The following is a 19,712-nucleotide window of genomic DNA, read 5'->3' as shown; positions in this document are numbered from 1 at the left end:
CACATACAACAGCGTATGCAATAAATTGTTCTTAATCGAGAAGCTATGATCGCGCATATGATAAATAAAATCGTGCTATTTCGCATCTGTGTCTTCATCGCCTGCACTGTGGCTAGAATAGCGTATGCCCCATATGGGAAACCCAGTTTGCTGGTCAGTGCCGTGAGCATTCCACCATGGCCGTGAGGTATTGATCTGTTTTGCAGGGGTGGCCTGGAAAAGGGTTGTGAATCTGAAGAGGCCCGGGTTCCATGATGCCTTGCGATTTGTCAGGACGCCAGGTGGCGATAGTAGCGTATCACCCCTCCTACGGAGCGAGCTGTCAAATATCAAGACGTTGTTTGTATACGAAATTTTTATCGGTATTTAGTATTAAATAAGACGAAGTTGTGCTGAGCCGACATCAGCAGGTTAGTATATGCAATAGTAATACATATTGTAACCTCATGTCCATTTTTTCACATCTGTTTATTGTTCAGCATAAAAAAGACCGGCGATGCTTGTACAGAGCTGTCATTTTTTTCTACATTTTTGACGTTTTTACCTGCTTCAACATCGCGAAATCGAACCTTAACTCGATATACGGCGAGCTCGTTAGCTTTTAAAATAAATAACAAGCTGCATAAATTCCCAATTTCATTATCCCTGCCGAGGAACCTAATTTCTGTACTTTTTTCTTTTCACTTTACTTAACCTATCTATCCTTCACTGATCACGTTCTACAATATCACTGACCAACAATAAGAGTGTGTTTGTTTTGTTGCTTTAGAATGAATCGGACAATGGATGAGAAGGAAGAGCTAGTGAAGAAATCGCTTTTCAGCTTTGTAAGGAAACAGGTTCCCACTGCTCAACTAAGGTGAGAATTCAAATTTGATCACATTACTTTACATCGTGTCTTCTTCCTGAAAAGCTAAAGATAAACGGTAATTTTTTGAATGTTACTTTTTACAGTGATAAATTAACGTTTTATATGGCACTTGTTAATACTAACTATATAGGTTTGAATTTTTCATCTCGCCGATTATCTCTCCATTGGATTAAAATTAATCTTGCTAGAGTTACAAATTTTTGTTGAGGAAACACGTATAGAATGAATCTACAATACATTACAATTTTAGCTCTCAGCACAAACAGAGGTAAAAATGATAGTAGCTGTTAATAATTTCCTTGTTTAATCTTGAAGCACGTTGTATGTAGTCATTTTCCATGTATTGTTGACGGCCATAAATAAGGGAAATTATTTTTTTAGCTTGATAGATGACATAGTTCTCAGCTATGTTGTGAGCATGGTTGAGGAAGATGCTCTCGAGGAGAATTTAGATGTTGAAGGATTGTGCGAAATGGTATCTGCTTGTCTTCCGGAGTTTTCAACTATTGACAAAGAGGCAGTATCCAAATGGCTGTTGGAAATAGAGAGTGAGCTCAGACAGGGAAGCAAACCGGACGAGGACCCTCAATCTCATGATCCGTTGAGTCATATCAGTTTGACAGCGTTTTTGCCTCCTGAAGCTCAGAGGATCAGGGTGCACCATTTATCCGAAACAAGCGATGCTGGTAGTGATTCTAGCGGTGAATATTTTGCCGAAGTAAGTGAACCTGAAAAGGTGAAAAGGATCTTTTCGTTGTATTTTTTTAGTATAACTTTGTCTACCAAATAATTATTATCCTCTATAGCAAAACCTCGGATTTTCATGGAATCTATCAGATTTTACTGTGTTCCATATTTAACACTGATGAATGCTTATTTGTGATGTAGCAGGAATCAACGTGGCATCAGGTTGCTCTTCTTCAAGAAATGTTTCCAGGAGCGAGTCCAGCCGAAGCACGACATTGCTTAGCCGTAGCAGGTGGTGATATAGCGAAAGCAGCTCAGCTCGCGTTGCATAGACAAGAAGCAGGCCAGAGTCTAGTTGGCAATCTTACTTTCCTCACGGTACGTAAGTCTCGCCATATTATTTCTATGAATAAATCTATCGAGATACAATTTACCAGCTTAACATGAAATTCGCAACCCACTTTATTCGGGAAAGTATAAACATTAATGGAGATAGTAAGGTTTTATCTAAATCTAACTCAAGGTTTTTTACAGCCAAGCGTTCGTACTAAGGCAAGAGTGAATGATGAAGAGTTGAAATCGCGCATAATTGCTCGCTATAGCTACGTGGATCGTGACAATGCTGTACGCGAACATCGCCCAGTGGCTCCTAAGACAGAGCCGAAGAAACTGGTCCGCTATTTGGATAATAAGATCGTGAGTGTAAAAGGTGAACGATACACAGAAGTTCGGCGAGGTGATGACGATGAGGGGAACGAGGGGGGCAGGAAGAGGGGTCACAGTCGTCCGTAACCAGCCCCCTTGCCTCCCCCCCCTGATCCACCCCCTTGGAGGCACCTGGTTTTAAATTACACTTGAATTAATGTCCTTCTCTTAGATGAGCCTTGGAGTGTAATCAAACAGTGCTAAATGATAGTAAAAACAGTCAGGCTTCATTTTATTTATAACTCCAAACTTATATTCAACATTATTTTAAAACTGACGGGGCTCTGTGTGATTTTTGAAAGAAGTGTTTACACTGTACAGCGTTTATCTAATGTTTAGCACTAGAGCTTGTATTATACTCTTAGATAAACTAGTGAGTATACAATGGCCATTACACACATAATTCTATTACACAAATTAAAAATGTGATTAGGAACACATCATTTGATTATCTGATGAATGAGTAATGGTAATATTAAACACACCTACAAATGATGTTACGTTTCTATTAGCCATTGTAAACTGATTAATTTTGTGAGAGACGTGAGCTAAAAAGACTATTCTACTTGAGTTATTACTTCTGACTGCGGTATTCATTGACCTAATCACTTTAATACGTTTTTTATACATCAGAAAAAAATTTTTCCTTCAAATGTTTAAAGTATTCTGTTGATATTGTTATTGCTATTATCGGGGTGAATAATATTAGGTAGCCATTATTATTACCGTTATTCGCGATTTATTACAGACTGTACATACAGTATGATGTGAAAGTATAGTGTATATTATGCACGGTATGATATTCATTGCGCAATAGCTTTTGCAATTAACGATATATTCATATCTGTGACAGTTAAGACAATTTTCAATTATCTCGTTTCTACATCTTTGTTATGAGAAAAAATTCCATTTTGTCGCTGTCTAATGTAGATGGATCCAAACACATTCGGGCAGCCATTGCTTAGTAAACATTAATTTTAAGAGACTTCCATGTCGGTTACTTGAATCTCATTTAAAATATTCTAAATTTTCAGTACACCCAGTACTATTTGTGATTGAAGAGGTATAAAGGTATATTATGGCAGCCAATTACTTCAATTTTATCAATTATTGCAGAATTAATAACAGCAATCTGTCGCCATTATACTATTTTCCTTAAGTATTCATTGATTGAAGTTTTACAGTTTATTTCTTCATTCAATTTCTAAATACCTTGCGGATTCATCATCAGCTGTAACGAACACTTTTTGTGATATTTATCACTACGCATGTTGATGCGCAAAAGCGAGGATGTATTCACTCATAGATCAGGTGACGAGCAATTGCAATGATTTCAAGTGATTTTAAGTGATTTTAAAATGACTACTTCCCAAAGCAGTTTGCAATTCTAACCAGTGAGTACCCCCTCGTGCCAAAACCAAGCAGGTTACATGCCAGTAATCCCATACTATTTCAAATACAACTATTCACTGATATTTATGATTTAAGAAAAAAAAAGAGCTCCGGTATCGTTCCGTTTGCGCACAATATCTGTAATCAACACATCAGCTGAAATGTTCTGTTTACTAATTATATAAGATGTAAGATCAAACTTAGCATTATTTTTAAATGTCGACGATGTTGGCCTGGTAACTCCAGCCACTGACAATGATAAGTTATCCTAGATTATAAGACACAGAAAAATTTGCAATCAACTAAAATACCCGCGAACAAAGCAAAAACAAATCTGCATTTTTATATTGATTTATATTGACTACAAAGATGTATCCAGTCATTTTTAAGGTTCATTCTGAAATTCGCAGATAATTGTAATTCAAAAAAGTCATTTCGACGTTACCCTGTCTGTACCAGAGTGGCCACTGTCAGGGAAAGCTGGAAAAGTCAAGGAATTCTGCAATTCTCGAATAGTCAGGGAATCGTTTACTATATACTTTTTTCATACAAATACGTTCCACAGTTTTTTAAACTTTAGATAAATTAGATCGAATACCAATTTTCTTACCATCACCGGAAGGTTCTCTTAAAACTTTGATTATTCCTAAATATTACCTTACAAACGACTGTGCGCATTGGCTAGATGGGATGGTGTGACACAAGTGACAATTCGTACTTTCGTTAAAAAAAAAAAATTGTATAGAAAATACGTATATTGTTTTCAATTTATTATAACGGATTTATTCAAATTGTTCAGGGAAAATTATAAGATTTTTATCTGGAAAACCTAGAAAAGTCAGGGAATTCCGTGATGGAGATTTAGTGGCCACCCTGTGTACAGTCCCCATATTTTTACCCGTAATAATTACTTTTCACACTGCTTACAACTGTATATCCAGTGATTTTTATGCCATTGAGACAAGGTGAAACTTTTTTACTTCACGGGTACTACCAAATAAACTGTAGTACGCACGTTAACATTATTTCTGAAGTCCGATAAGATTCAGTTTTTAATTTCACGTTATTATTAGAGTTAGCTTTATAAGGATATTGAATCATCCTGATGCCAAACAAGTTTACATGACATACATTGAAAAATTATGTGGAGCTGCGTAATTTCAATAACTGGAAAATTGATTATTCGTTAAACTGAAATGAAAATTTTGTGTTCTAGTCGATCAATCATCGAGGTTCAATAAGATATACGATCATTTTTTTAGTTATAGTCTTTTTGTATCTTATTTTAGATGCATCTATAAAACTGTGACACTTATATTTTACTGTCTTTTACTAATTGACATTGTGTTGAGATTACTTGAAACGAATTTTATCAGGCCCCAAGATACAATTTTATAATTTCGAATTTTATCTGTTAAATTTAAATACTTCTTGGCTGTCAAGAGATAGCTTGCTGATTTATTTATAAAGTAGGTATACATTGACGTTTTGGGTGTCGTTACATGTTGGAATATGGAAGAAATTGTCAGATCCAAGATGTCGGTGTAGGTATTAGGTGAGCAATGAAATGCGTATCATGTATTTAGACTAAAAGAAAAAATTTCGCTTACCGTACCACACGTTGTACCAGTATTACTATTGTTATTATTAATTCTTAAATGAATTTTGAACTATAGATAATCCACGATATGATGGTCATTCGAAAATACTAACATTACATTATATTGAACGCTAGGCATCTCACGTAATATATAGAAATGGTTTATCTCGAAATGTATTGACACTGATATATGTATAATGTTTAACGGCGAAAAAAAAGCAAACACAGTTAAAACACAATGAGAAATTTAGATTTTTAATTGTAATCGTGTGACGGTTTATTTACTTTTAATTTTTCTTAATTTAAATGACGTTTTTCCGTAATCCAGGCTACACAGTGGTTCGCCTAGTTCTCTAAAGGTATCCTATTTTCTTTGCTTCTCCTATAAACACTGTAAACCTGAAGGCTTTCCTAAATGTGCCCTAAAGCAGTCCATTTTTCCCTAAAATCCCACTACTTTTGCCAGTTACTTACTTTTTTTCACAAACTAGAATGTACTGAGAAAATTAGTTTGATGTTTGAGCAATGTTTATACTTTCAACATAGGAACATAAAAATACACATGGAATCTCAAAACTCTCTTATACTTCACAAAACCATAACTATTACGGTTTTATTGAGTGTCCTTCTCTATAGAATATGTGCACTCACCGAAATTATTTTATTCCTACGTTTAGTTGGAAATCGAAACGTTGTTCTCAAGCATCGGATAGATTTTTTCAGTTCATTTGAGTTTATGAAAAAAAAAAAAATCTTCGAAAATATCAATGTATTTTACATTCAAACTTTTGATAAAAAAAAAACGATAAAAATAACGGACACCCTAGTGTATAACTACTTTTGCCCGAGTTGATTAGTACTATGAAAAAATATTGGAACCTTACTACCCCCTCATTCTCATGAAGCACTGTGAAGCCTGGTAATCGGATGTGTTGAGAAGATATTATATCAAGTTGTTTATGAATTAAGAAAATGTTTTTCTTTCGTTATTAGACATACTAAAGTGCAACAGAACCTGAAAATGACCAATCTGAAATAGCTCATTGTCAGTGATGAATAAAGAGATACGTGAAAGATAAATTTGGACATGTTGTAATACTTACGTGCTTCAATGAATTAGAAGTGCTATGCATATCAATATCTGGGATTAATCACACTATTCTACTTGGTGAATTTAGAAATTTCTGAATACCCAGTACTTTCAGATTCTGTTGTAATTAGCTTTTCATGCGATGTCTTTCAATATTTTAAATATATTGCGAGAAGGGCCGGCCCTTGCCATAACTAAATGAAAACTATGGGTGTGTAGTTTGATAGAATTCTACATGAGATGATATTGGGATGATCTGAAGTGAATGAAATGAATAATCAATTTTAATTGTAATACCTACTGTTTTATAGAACGGTATACAAACAATTTAGAGAAGGAGTGAGAGTTTCAAGATTTGTACAAATAATGTACAAATCTCGCACCGCTAATGCGGTATTTATTACGTACACGTGTGAAATAAATGCGTAATATAAGATTGCATAAAAGATTACTCGCGTAATTATCACAATTATAACTACTGTCAAAAACATACGTATTCGTATTCATAGTATGTGTAAACGCATTTATAGGTATATAGGATTCACCTATGTATGTATTATACCTGGTCACACATTCTATGTGCATACTATATTCATTTATTTCTGTACGATTATGTAGGGTAGTATCATAATTACCGTAATAATCTCTAATATGCTTGTATAGGATGAGATATTTTGGCAGTAGAGACAGTACATTTAAATATTCAATTTTTATGTTTTGCACACAGGTAATTACAGATAAAATCTTGATCGTAAAAAATGTAATTGATTTGTCGATATGTATTACAAAATTATGCTTTCTTTAAATCAAACAGTTCATTTTTATTATATTTATATGAAGACGATTACGAGGATAATTTAATAGTTCTCAAGTATTTACGCTACGTACGAATGACGTGTGTTCACTGCAAGATATTTGTTACTATTATACATATATGTATTATATATGTAATTATAGAAATATTATAAATTGTGAAATAATTTAGGATATAAATTAAATAATACGTATGTATCTTATTTCATACTTTTTATTTACTCTGCTCCTCGATAAGAATTCTTAAATCCAATAAACGTGATAGTAAACAAAATTCTTCGTACCAATCAATCGTGAATCAAATCCCCAAGTTTTACCAAGTAAATTAATTCTAAGTGAGAGTATAGAGAACACTGAATTTGACAATGTTGTAAATATGATTGATGTTTAATTAAATCTTTCAGCGTTAACAATTAGAGCATTTCTTTGTTTTACATGCATATTTCATAAATAACTATGGTTCCAAACGTGTGTGACAATGTACTGTTCTAGTTAGAAAAGACGTTACTTCTAAACATTACGTAAGACTTCACGGAAAGAAGGTGTTCTTCATATAAATGAAATTTGCTGTTTATCGCTTCTTTTTACAGGCAAACAAGTTATTTGTGACAAGTTAATAGGTTGTCTAGAAGAATGTATTGAATTTGTATAATTGGTGCCCCTCACTTCACATAACGACACAATTAATAGAAGTTATTTTATAAGATTTAATTAACGTGCAGTTAAAAAATTACAATTTTTTTAATTTATGTTTACAGTGGTTTGATAATAGATGACCCTAAAGATTATAATGTCGAATTATTTTAACCTGAACAGCCTGTGTCCGACGTGAGTTCAGCCACTGTAATAAACTTAAAGTGATATTGGAACTTATTAAAATTTAGATAAACTGAAATTGTGTTGCATAGTTCATGAAGAGTACATTTACTTCTTCTTCTTCCTAGGTTTATCTTGAGGTGCTGGAAGATTCTCTTGCTTCCGTTTGGACGCTGGTTTTGATCCAATACTTCCACCCTTCTTTCGTCTCTCTTGTCTCTCTCTTTCTTCAAGCTCTAGATTTTCACGTTCAATTAGCGTTATCAAAGTGTTACATCTTCGTTGGAGTTCTAGAGCTGTTCTTGACTTGACAAACCAATCGAAGCGAAATTGTGGTGCAGATCTTACGGTTGCTCTGAGTTCTTCGTATACATTTTCTTTGTCAAATCCAAGTTTATGCAACATGCATACAAGGAATCTGTCCTCTTCTTCGGTATAATTTTTTCCCTTGTTTGTTCCATAAGCTATTCTTAGCTGATGGAATGGTGCTCTATATCTGGCCATTTTTGCATCCAGAGCTTTCTTTATACCGGCACGTCTCTGAATTTTTGCTTCTCCTCGCTCTATCTGAGCCATTACTCTGTCAATGTCTTGAAGTTCGTGGCAACGTTCCCAAAAGACAGCAGAATACTCCATTACTTCTTCAGGAGATTTTCCTTCAACATCTTTGGCAATATTCTCAATGTCATCTCGACCATATTTTTCATTAGCCTTTATGAATTGGTTGAAATCCCTCTTCGTCCAGTTTGTGAATCCCTGAGTAAGCAGTTTTTCTTTCTCTGTCAATTCCTCGTCTGTAAGTGGCTGAGCTTCGTCAATTTTTCGCTGCTCTTCCTTTTGAATCCTTCCTGCGTCGGATCCAAGTTCAGGGTTTTTTGGTACTTTGTACCCAACTGTTTGTCTGAAGTAATATATTTCTTGATCGAGTAGCTCAAACAATCGTGGCGGAAAAAATTGGAAATCTTGAACAATTGGTTGTTTCGGAGGTCTTGGTGCCTTTGGAGCTTTTGGCTCTGAGACTCTTAGCGCTTCTCTGAAGTAAGCATCGACTGCATAATTTGCCTTTCTCTCGCGTTTAGGCGGCTCAATCCAGTTGCCTATACCTAATATTTTCTGCTTCTCCCTATAATCCTCACCTTCAAATTGGTAGACTGAATCGGTCGGTGCATCTACTGTAAAATTTCTCAAGGATGATTCACCCAAATTTTCCAACTTCTGTTTCATTTCCTCTGTTTTAGCTTCTCCTTTCTGAAGTATCGTATCAATATCTTCATCCGTTATGGCACTGTCTTTAGAAGCAAATACTTCATTAGCACCATGTCTAATCATGTTGAGCATCTCATCCTTGTTCAAAGCTGTTTGTTTCGCATCTACTAGTCTGCCCTGCTGAATAACAAGTTTATCCAAGCGCAACTTGACCTCGGCACGTTCGACAATCTTTTCCTCTACTGTATTCTCAGTTATGAACCTGAACACTCGCACTTGTTTCTGTTGGCCGATTCGATGTGCTCGATCCATAGCTTGCAGATCCATTTGAGGATTCCAATCAGAATCATAAATAATAACTACGTCAGCCGTAGCTAAATTAATACCAAGACCTCCTGCTCTTGTGGATAACATGAAAATGAACTTTTCGCTCCCGGGAGCATTATATTCATTTATTTGCCGCTGTCGATCTTCATGAGCCGTGTTACCATCCAATCGGCAATATTGAAAACTTCTCCAATGGCAATAATCTTCAAGAATATCAAGCATCCTAGTCATTTGACTAAATATCAATATCCTCGAGTCTTGCTGCTTCAATTTTGGCAGTAGTTTATCAAGGATCACCATCTTTCCACAATTATAAACTAAATGTTCGTCAGTGGTATACGGAGGGCCCGGCTCAGCTCCGTCAAACAAATATGGATGATTGCAGCACTTTCGTAGCTGCATAAGAATGTTTTGTAATCTCATTTTTTCAATTTTTCCAGCACCGTTTACAATGTCGATATCCTTCATTAGCACTTTGGTATACCATTCCCTCTGCATTTTACTCAGTCCAATGTAAACTTTGATTTCTTTTTTAGGCTTAAGTCCCTTCTCTACTTCAGCCTTGAGGCGTCTAAGAAGGAATGGTCTTAAGACAGCATGCAGCCTTTCAACCAAAGAATTATCTCCAAGAAAACTGTTGGTGTTGAACCAGGAGTCAAAGTCGTCTGAGCTGTTGAACACGTCTGGTAATAAGAAGTTTAAGAGTGACCATAGCTCGTGAAGATTATTTTGTAACGGTGTGCCGGTGAGTAAAAGTCTATTGGCAGTCTTAAACTCGCGCAAAATTTCTGATAACTTTGATTTCTCATTTTTTATCCTATGAGCCTCATCGATTACCATATACCTCCAGTTAAACTTTTTGAATACTGATTTCTCCTTTATTACCATTTCATAAGACGTTACGCAGACATCCCACTCCCCTGGCATCATTACGTCTCTGATGAACGTGTTCCTTGTCTCAGCGTCTCCAATCAGACAAACAGCTCTCAGCGAGGGACACCATTTCTTAAATTCATTCATCCAGTTGGCTAGCGTTGACTTTGGGACAATTACAATGTGAGGTCCTGGAATGCTGCGGAAATGCTTCATGTATCCTAGCAATGAAATCGTCTGAAGGGTTTTTCCAAGACCCATTTCATCTGCCAGTATACCGTTGATTCCATTCTCATAGAGCGAAATCATCCAGTTAAGACCACGAATCTGGTAGTCCCTCAGCTCTCCTGATTTTATATAATGGGGGGATGACTCGAAACGAGTCGTTGGCGCAACACTGACATTGCTCTCAGCAAGGAGCTCTTCATCTTCTTCTTGCTCAGTTTTTCGATGTCTGAGATCAGCCGACGTGTCACCTTTGACAGGAATCTCGGGCTGCTTCCTAGGTCTCCCAGCTTTAACTTTAAGAGGACTGACACTTTTGTCTTTCTGATTATTCGTCATAAAATGAGAAAAAATTTCGGTCTGTTTTAGTAGGTAATCAAACCTCTTGCTCCTGTCGGTCTCCAGTTTGGTTTCGAAATCGCCACCCCTAGAAGATGTTGTTTCTGCTGACGATCCGTTTGAATTCTCCCCCGTTTCGACAGCGTCGGCATTTTCCGTCTCCGGCTTGGACATTTTTCGTCGCTGAGGTCAATTTCTTGCTTGATTTATTCAATAAAATACTTGAAGCGCCTACCCAACGCCAGATTATTCACCGGTATTGTGTGTAGTATGCCGTGTTCACCGACGAATCAACCAAAGGCTCATCGCCATTTTAACGCTTCGACTCCCTCCAAAACTAACTTATGTCCGCAATCACTGTCAGCTTGACCAGCCAGTAATTAAATGATTAGTACTAAACCATCGCACGTAACTCTAATGACTAGTGGTAGTCTTCAAATTGCCACAAACTGTAGCAGGTCGAGCGGTATTTCGACTTTCAAAAGTATATACACAACGTGAGTGAAATGGTAGACCTTTGCAGCGTTGCATGTACGGCGTGAAGCAGAATAATGAAGCTTTCAGCTGTGTCCACACCGGATTTTAGGCCGATCTAACGGAAACACAGATCTCTATATTCACTGGACAGTGGACTGGCGCGACTCGCACCGCCGAGTGGCTTTAGTAGTATTAGTTCGAGATTAGCGAACGAAAAAGACCAATGACGTCACTTTACGCGTCCGTCGAAACCGGTAGGTTCCTATAACCTCCCAAAGTCCAAGAACGTAACCTTAAATAACCTTAAGATACAATTTCAAATTCAATGTAACCTCAAACTTCATGAAAATAAATTATCAATTTTTTCGTAAGAGTGTTTTTTGTACCTGCAAACGATGACGACTACCTTCATATTTAGCCGTATAATTTCGGCAAACATGAGACAAACTATTAGGTGAGTTACTCGAATTCAAATGTGTGAATGATTTTTATTATATTTTGTATTTGCACGTCTTTTGTAAATTATTCTTACCAATACCGATCAATTGTTATAGGAAAATTCATAGTTCATCAATCATTTGCAAAAGTGCTTACGAAGGTGATGGAAAAACGACGATATCTATTCTTAACAGGGACGAAGTCTATGGACTCATGATAAATTCCTACAGCAAGGTATAGCTATTATATTTCTTTGTTTTTTGGATAAAATTAACGTTTGTACCAATACAGAGCTTAACAAAATTCTTGTTGTAGATTGGATTTCGTTTAAACAATGGCATTAGTATCATTGGATCACTTGCAATATTTCCAAGAAGCGTACTGAGTTGGAAGGTTAATACTATAGATGATGTCAACGAGGAAACTCTGTCGCTATTTACTATTCTTGATCCAAAACCAGACATTTTAGTTATTGGAACTGGTGACCCTCATAGTAACATTAAAGTTGACAAGAAGCTGGCTCTGTTTGCCAAAAAATTCAAAATGAACATGGAGATCGTTCCAACATGCCAAGCTTGTCCTATATTCAATTTCCTTAATGCTGAAGGAAGATTTGTTGCAGCTGCGCTCATCCCACCTGCAAATCTTGATTTTAATGCTAATGATTCCATACAAGATCCAATGGGTCCAAAAGCTTTAGAAAATTCGACCAACTTATAGGTACGCCAACAAACATTTTTTCAGTGAAGGTACATGTAATATTAGTTAACTTGGCTCTGAAAAGCGAAAGAAGCAATTAAAATTACTTTTGGCATTTTGATTCAATGCTCATAATTATTTAAAGTATTTACAGCTATCCACAGTGTCTGTTAGTGTATTAACTTTACATAAGTCATATCACATCTGTAACTGGCTTACCTCATTTTATTGCAGTAAATGAATCCAAAGGACTGTTATTGATAGTGTAGCTATTTATGAATTTGAAAAATATATGCGTATCTATGCGATATACACATAATTTATATCCATGTACATAGTAATATTATGTATGTGTAAAGCAAAATATTATCGTAGAAACTTGTATAGTTAATTAATTGTTGATAGAATATTTAGCAAATAAAATATTCAACATTATTTATGTACAAAGTGTGAAGTAATTCACTCATTTATCAATCATCATCCATTACGTTTATATAATCCCTGCCTGATACATATTTAAAAACAGCTTAAGCAAGGGGTGCGTTCCAAACCCAACTCTAGTCAACTCTGGCCAACTCTACGTGTTCCAAACCTGTAAGTCTAAATATAGGTCGTAAACTCTTATAGTTCCGAAACTTGCGAGGTGGCAACTCCGGGTGACTCCGAGCTAATTGAAATGAACCCTGCCTAGAGCAGGGTTAGATGGAGATGGGTTCAGTGTTTTTGCGCCAAGATTGAAATTCGATAGTAGTCGAGTATGGGAACGCCCTAGTGTTGCACTTGCACAAAGTAACTTGCATGTTAGATGTAATGTAGCTGTTTGCGAACTGACCTGTGTTTTAGTTTTCCAATTGGTGTCCAATACTTTGGTGCAAATATTCTACCGTTGTTCGAGATAAGCAAAAATGCCTTTTGAAATCTGTATGCGAGTATTGCGAAATAATATCTAGGTAATTGCGAATTCTCGCAGGGGGGGTCATTGATGAGTTCGGAATGGAATATTGCTTCAAGCACTAAATCATCATCATTGTCTTCAGATCAAGAACTCTCAGAGTTCGCCATCAAATCATATACTCCCGCTGCAATTTCCTTCGCAACGATAACCCCCATTTTTAATTTAAATATTTGCGCGTCTTGAGAATCAGCTGATTGTACCCTTATGAACCCAACTCAACTCAACTCAACTCTAGGGTTAGGTTTTGGAACGCACCCACGGAGTTAAGTTGACCATGCGCGAACCTTTCCTCGTATACATGCAGCCGACGCTGCCGAAACCGACATAACCTAAAATTAAGCATCCAGTGTGAGTTGAATGTTCGGACTTGGGAAGATCCGTGCGTGTGTTATTTGAACACATATTTTATAGATACGTTAACCCGAAGAAATAAAAAGTAGGCACTATTGCTCGGAATTGTGATTGTTTTTATTATATTTTATTTGCATTCCGTACAAACATATTAACTGTTTAGGGCAAAATAGAATTCATGTGTCTAACCTTAAAATTAAGTTACAGATGACGTTAAAAAATTTTCCACGCGGAGGCCGCAAACCCCTAAAAAATGTACACGCAAATAATGTAAGTTTTTTCAGTTTATCACCCCCTGCCCTCCCCTGTAATGCTCATATCACCAAAACTTGATGTATGTTTATAGGAATTGAAAAAAAAGCCAAGATCCAAACTAAGAATCCACAAGGATAATTTTGCCATTACTAATTATGAAGATTCGCATACCACAAATATATTGGCAACATCAGCGGACTGTTTGAATTATACTACGTTAACACAAGGAATGGTTGTCCTGGGTCGTATTCGAGAGGCCAGGGATTATGACTTGATTGTATCGCTTCCTGGACGATTAATCGGTCGATTGGAGCTTACAGACATCAGCAATTCGTACACAAAGTTATTGCAAAGTATGATCAGCGTACAAGATGACAAACCTGAGGGTTATAAACCACTGACAGAGTTATTCAAACCTGGTGACTACTTGGTCTGTTATGTCAAGCAACTGCACTTGACAGAGAAGTGGAGAGTCTCTTTGTCCCTGGAACCAGAACTAATAAATCAAAATCTGGATCGCACTCGGATCATCCCAAAATCGAAGATTGTTGGCACTGTATCCAGTATTGAAGAACATGGCTATATCATTGACACTGGGGTTGCTAATGTCAGAGCTTTTTTAACTTCTAAAGATGTTGATGAAGAAAAAGAATACTGTAAGTTGGGATCCTGTCACTTTTTATTTATTATTTGTCACAATTTTGAACAAGCTTGAACGGATATTGAATTCTGAAATTGACAAATCAATTAGTGCAAAAGTAACAGAATGCGGTCTTGTATATACAGTGCTCCCCCCCTAAGATATCCCTCTGTAAGATATTACTTCCCCTCATTTTACTATCATTTCCCCGCAATTCGGCTTCCCCACTATACTCAGTGTTGTTTACTTGCGCATGCGCGTAAGCCGCTACTATAAGTCAGCTGTCTACATATACACCCCACCTTTTAAGAGTAGAGGGGATACCTCTCTAAGATATTTTTCCTGGAACCAGAGCCCCGAGTCTGAAATCTTAGGGGGGGAGCACTGTATACAAGACCGATTCGCACGTTTCATCTCAGTACCATAAACTAGTGTGAAAATCAATACAAAAATTAAAAATTCCCCATTTTGTGCTTCTTAGTTGAAAAGTAATTAATTTCTTCTAAGTTATAGGACAGCAACTCTTTTTGGCAATTAAAACGGTTGAAACGTCGGAGTCAGCATCGACACTCAAGTTATCTGCAAAAGAAAAACACAGCAGCAAAGCAGTTTCTCAGGATACACAGTTATTAGATGCTCTAGTACCTGGAACAAAATTGGTTCTCACTATCAAAAGCGTTCTGTCAAATGGATTGCAGGTGCTGTATAATGAAAGTAACATCGGTTACATCAATCAGATTTACTTGGATAATCCATTATCTTCGTATGAGACAGATGAATCGGTCCATGGTACGCTCTTGTATGTTCTGCCAACTGTAAAATTTGCATATTTCAGTCTGTTGACGGAAGAAAGTGAAACTGAAAAATTGAACATTGGTGATATTATAACAAACGCCACAGTAATGTGCAAGGAGCAAAAAGGGATTCTCCTAGAATTGCAAAAAAAGTTCAGGGGTTATATACCCATGCGAAGAACCGAAGTTGACTTCGAGAAGATTAATTCCACATTTAAACCCAAGTCTAAACATAAGTGTAGAGTATTGAATTACGATTGCTTCGACAGAGTCTATATTTGCAGTATGGAAAAGAATATATTGAACGAAGAATATTTTACGGCTACTAGTTTTGCTCCTGGAGAACTGGTGACTGCAGAAGTAACAAAAATTGATGTAGCTTATGGATCTGTCACATTGAAAGTTAATAAAAGTAAAGGGTACGTGCCCCCTGAACATGTTTCTGATATTGATAAGAATATGATATATGAACTCAAAGTCGGCCAGTCGGTGAAAGTAAGAGCTTTAAACCGTGACGACCAACGAAATAGAGTTTTATTCACAATGAAGCAGTCATTAGTTAATAGCAATTTACCAATCTTAAATAATATTAAGGATGCAGCTGTTGGTTCCCAGCATCATGGCACCATTGTGCAAGTAAAAAATACTGGACTTTTGATAAAATTTTTCGGAGACTTGAAGGGCTGGGCCCCTCCGAATTTGCTTGGCTGCAAAAAAACTGAGATTAAGCAGAAATTTTCGATCGGCCAAGTAGTTCCTGCAACAATTGTGACAATAGATAAAAAAGATAATAAAATGAGCCTGAGCTTGATTGGCATACAGAAGAATCCTAGTAATAAATTACGTGTTGGTGAAACTGTCGAATGTATCATCACAGAATCTTCTTCACAAGGAGTCTACGTTGAGATTCATTCCACGTGTAATCACAAGGATTTAGAAACTGGATTTCTGCCAGCTGCGCACATGTCACCTAGCTTGGAAGTAGCGAGCTTATTAGCTGCCAGATGCACTCCAGGGGATGAAATAATAGCAAGTGTGTTCTCCACCACTCCAAGTATAATTTTGACTACAACATTCGTACCGCTCGATGAATTAACAGCCTTTAAAAACCTAAGAGTTGGACATTACTTACCATGTTCTGTCAGAGAGATAGGTGAAAATAGTTTGAAGGTCCTTTTACCTATTGATAATTACAGTGAACTTGGTGTTGTTCCTTACATTAGATCATCTGAATTGGAATTGATTTATGTCAACCAAGTGCTGTTTGGAAAAATTATTTCCATTGACGAGAATAGTAAAAAAATTGAGTTGCAAACCGATTTATATGAATTGTGGATGGATTCTGTGAATCAAAATACTGAAATGACTAATGCGGTTGATATTTTGGGCTTCTACCTCAGAAAAGTTAAAGAGCTTTCAAATTATGATTTTTACCAAAGTAGACCAATATCAAAGGTTAGTTTGGGGCAACAAGTATCTGGTATAATTGAAAAAGTTACTGAAGACGGCCTGGTTTTACGTCTAGACAATGATTTACACGGTACAGTGCGCAAAGATCAGTACAAACAGAATTTTAAAGTGGGAGACAAGGTTTCTGGTATAATTATATGGTTAAATTACGTCCACGAAATTGTTGAGATAACACTCAAATCCACAGTGGTAAATTATATCACTACTCATAAAAGTGACTCATCTTCCATTCCCTTGGGTACAAAATTAAAAGGGGAAATAATCTTGGTCACAAATTGGTTCATCCTTATCGTTTTAAAAGGGCAAGGAAAAGGAAGATTAGCTGCTCTTCCAGCCCGAAGACACCTCAACGATGTCCAACCCGACTTACGACCTTACTTTATCGGAGGAAAAGTGAATTGTTACGTTATTATAGAAGCTGTTGAGTCTGACTTGTTACCAGTTTGCGTCTTATCATCGACATTCGAACCACGTAAGTTGAGTGCAAGTGTGAAATCTGAGAAGAGTCTAAAAAAACGAAAAACAGACGATGCACCCAAAGTAAATTTACAAAGTAAGAAGGCAAAATTGGATCAGAAGGATTTATCCAAAGATATTGACCATGATATTGTTGATGAATCCATAAATGATAATACTTCAACAAATTCGAGGAGTAAAACGAAATCTAAAAAATCGAAAAGGAAAGTAACTACGGAAGTTGAACGAGAAACAAACGTAGATAATGAAATAATTCAGAATAGCAGCTGTGATAACCAAGGAATGAAGGATAGCACATCTGGAATTGAGTCAAAGAAAAACAAAATGAAGGAATCCAAAAGAGAAGAAACGAATGTCAATGAGATACCAATTATCGACATAAGACAGGAAGAAAAAGTGACCGATAAAAGTTTGAAACCAGATGATCTCAGTATTCCTGCATGTGGATTTTATTGGAACACTGAACCTACACCTCAGGAAGAACTAGCCGTTGAGTCATCAAGCGACAGTGATGAAGAAGCAGAAAGTCCACAAAAGAAGAAAAAATTAAGTGCTGCTGAACGAAGGGAACAAGAAAGGCAGAAAGAGCGCGAAATACGTGAGAGAGAAGAGGCCTTGGCGAGTAATCAATTGCCAAATTCAGTTGACCAATTTGACAGATTAGTTATGTCAAGTCCCAATAGTTCTGTAGTCTGGGTACAGTACATGGCTTATCATTTGCAAGCGACTGAAATAGAAAAGGCGCGAGCAGTTGCTAAGAGAGCTATTAAGACCATTAATTTTCGAGAAGAGAATGAAAAACTAAATGTTTGGCAGGCTTGGCTGAATTTGGAGTCAAGATTTGGCACACTAGAATCAATGAATGAGGTTTTCCAGGAGGCAGTGAGAACTAATGACGCTTTCAAAGTATATACTCATATGTTAACGTTACACGCCAATGCTAACAGGCAAGCAGCACTGGATAAAACGATTACAACAATCACAGGAAAGTTTAAACAAAATCCACTAGCTTGGATCGAGTCTGGAATTGCATTACTGAAAATGAGGCTCAAAGATAGATCACGGCACATCATGCAGAGAGCTTTGCAGTCGTTGCCTGCACACCAACGTGAGTCTATCAGTTACTTATTCAATAATATTGTACGTTAACTGATCTTTCGGACTAAGTGATGTACAGTTGTTCATATTAGTAAATTATTATATCAAGTTTTAAAAGGTGAATTGAAAGGTTTATATACCACTTTAAATTTTTTTAAAATTTTTATTTTTTCACAACATAAACGGATTGTACATCCAATACAAAATATGATAATACAACACATGAGATAACGGTATTCAGAATAAATCTATTAAATGGTCACCATGAATAAGTTGAATAAGGCTGCATTTGTATTACATTACTCTCGTAAGTAAAAGATTTTCACAATATACGTATATGATATGTGTACATATTAAAAAAAATTTCAGATGTTGACTTGATGGTAAGATTTGCTCAGCTGGAAAACAAATACGGAGACAAGGAGAGGGCACAGACGTTATTTGAGAAAATTCTAAGTTCATACCCCAAACGAGTCGATGTATGGTCTGCGTATGTGGATGCCTTAATCAAATCTGCCGACATTCCCATTGCCCGGTAAGTTTTAACAACTCTACTTTTATATCTATATAGATGTTCATGTATAACAGGTCAATAGATGAGGATAAATTGTTTATTTTTCAAATACATTTTTCGTATACGACGATGTAATCAATCCGTGTTTTTTTTTTTTTTTTTTTTTATCACAGGCAAGTTTTGGAAAGAGCAGCAGCCCAAACGCTACCAGCTAGAAAAATGAAAACAATATTCAAAAAGTACATCGCATTTGAAGAACATCATGGTACAGCGGAAAATGTCATCAAAGTGCAAGAAATGGCTCGCAATTACATTGAAAATCAATCTCAGTAAACATGTGTAAAATTATTGTTCGTGAATAAGGCGAGAGTGACACATAATAACGTTGAAAATACACTTGGATCATAATCAAAGAAGCATTAAACCCTCCATTTACATTTTTAAAATCGAAGTCATGCGTATGTCAGGTACACACTTTTTTTTATGTGAATTAATATGAAACAACGCGTTGAAGATTCCGAATAAAAAAAAAAAAAAAGCCACTGCGCATGCGCAGAGCATATTAGATGTGTTTGGATGCCTGGGTGGAAAGGTCGCAGT

General features: G+C 36.4%; 4 protein-coding genes across 6 annotated transcripts; 3 read left to right on the top strand and 1 right to left on the bottom strand.

The window, feature by feature from the left end:
* The first annotated feature begins 277 nt into the window (after positions 1-277).
* LOC124217180 (CUE domain-containing protein 2) lies at positions 278-6,070 on the top strand. 2 transcript variants are annotated; one of them, XM_046622555.2, is made up of 5 exons: positions 278-410; positions 770-859; positions 1,253-1,589; positions 1,763-1,936; positions 2,093-6,070. In XM_046622555.2, the coding sequence occupies exons 2-5, from the start codon at positions 771-773 to the stop codon at positions 2,348-2,350; spliced, it is 858 nt and encodes a 285-aa protein (XP_046478511.1). In that variant the 5' UTR covers positions 278-410; position 770; the 3' UTR covers positions 2,351-6,070. The 2 variants fall into 2 exon arrangements, with proteins under 2 accessions (XP_046478511.1, XP_046478510.1); XM_046622554.2 differs by having other exon boundaries at positions 281-410; positions 1,760-1,936.
* A 1,284-nt stretch (positions 6,071-7,354) lies between these two features.
* Iswi (Imitation SWI) lies at positions 7,355-11,538 on the bottom strand. The gene has a single exon (XM_046622541.2). The coding sequence runs from the start codon at positions 11,116-11,118 to the stop codon at positions 8,083-8,085; it is 3,036 nt and encodes a 1,011-aa protein (XP_046478497.1). The 5' UTR covers positions 11,119-11,538; the 3' UTR covers positions 7,355-8,082.
* Positions 11,360-12,957, top strand: LOC124217181 (NADH dehydrogenase [ubiquinone] 1 alpha subcomplex assembly factor 3). The gene is made up of 4 exons (XM_046622556.2): positions 11,360-11,675; positions 11,794-11,875; positions 11,976-12,093; positions 12,175-12,957. Exons 1-4 carry the CDS (start codon positions 11,645-11,647, stop codon positions 12,577-12,579), a joined length of 636 nt encoding a protein of 211 aa, XP_046478512.1. The 5' UTR covers positions 11,360-11,644; the 3' UTR covers positions 12,580-12,957.
* Positions 12,958-13,756: 799 nt separating this feature from the next.
* Positions 13,757-19,574, top strand: Rrp5 (Ribosomal RNA Processing 5). 2 transcript variants are annotated; one of them, XM_046622539.2, is made up of 6 exons: positions 13,757-13,949; positions 14,072-14,134; positions 14,211-14,775; positions 15,267-18,608; positions 18,968-19,133; positions 19,286-19,574. In XM_046622539.2, the coding sequence occupies exons 2-6, from the start codon at positions 14,072-14,074 to the stop codon at positions 19,443-19,445; spliced, it is 4,296 nt and encodes a 1,431-aa protein (XP_046478495.1). In that variant the 5' UTR covers positions 13,757-13,949; the 3' UTR covers positions 19,446-19,574. The 2 variants fall into 2 exon arrangements, with proteins under 2 accessions (XP_046478495.1, XP_046478494.1); XM_046622538.2 differs by having other exon boundaries at positions 14,066-14,134.
* The last annotated feature ends 138 nt before the right edge of the window (positions 19,575-19,712 follow it).

The sequence above is a fragment of the Neodiprion pinetum genome, chromosome 4 (genome assembly GCF_021155775.2).
Source record: "Neodiprion pinetum isolate iyNeoPine1 chromosome 4, iyNeoPine1.2, whole genome shotgun sequence".
NCBI classification, from domain to species: domain Eukaryota; kingdom Metazoa; phylum Arthropoda; class Insecta; order Hymenoptera; family Diprionidae; genus Neodiprion; species Neodiprion pinetum.
Note: the sequence above shows the minus strand (reverse complement) of the source record. Positions and strands in the feature narration are given on the sequence as shown.

What these genes read in the sequence shown, in the direction of transcription:
- Iswi (XM_046622541.2), bottom strand. Translation starts at nt 11,118, where the DNA reads ATGTCCAAGCCGGAGACGGAAAATGCCGACGCTGTCGAAACGGGGGAG.
- Rrp5 (XM_046622539.2), top strand. Translation starts at nt 14,072, where the DNA reads ATGACGTTAAAAAATTTTCCACGCGGAGGCCGCAAACCCCTAAAAAAT. An exon ending in TGATGAAGAAAAAGAATACT is followed by an intron (nt 14,776 to 15,266) that starts GTAAGTTGGGAT and finishes ATTTCTTCTAAG; the next exon opens with TTATAGGACAGCAACTCTTT. An exon ending in GCCGACATTCCCATTGCCCG is followed by an intron (nt 19,134 to 19,285) that starts GTAAGTTTTAAC and finishes TTTTTATCACAG; the next exon opens with GCAAGTTTTGGAAAGAGCAG.
- LOC124217180 (XM_046622554.2), top strand. Translation starts at nt 771, where the DNA reads ATGAATCGGACAATGGATGAGAAGGAAGAGCTAGTGAAGAAATCGCTT. An exon ending in GCGGTGAATATTTTGCCGAA is followed by an intron (nt 1,590 to 1,759) that starts GTAAGTGAACCT and finishes TTTGTGATGTAG; the next exon opens with CAGGAATCAACGTGGCATCA. An exon ending in GCAATCTTACTTTCCTCACG is followed by an intron (nt 1,937 to 2,092) that starts GTACGTAAGTCT and finishes GGTTTTTTACAG; the next exon opens with CCAAGCGTTCGTACTAAGGC.
- LOC124217181 (XM_046622556.2), top strand. Translation starts at nt 11,645, where the DNA reads ATGACGTCACTTTACGCGTCCGTCGAAACCG. An exon ending in TTACGCGTCCGTCGAAACCG is followed by an intron (nt 11,676 to 11,793) that starts GTAGGTTCCTAT and finishes TTTTTTCGTAAG; the next exon opens with AGTGTTTTTTGTACCTGCAA. An exon ending in AACATGAGACAAACTATTAG is followed by an intron (nt 11,876 to 11,975) that starts GTGAGTTACTCG and finishes CAATTGTTATAG; the next exon opens with GAAAATTCATAGTTCATCAA.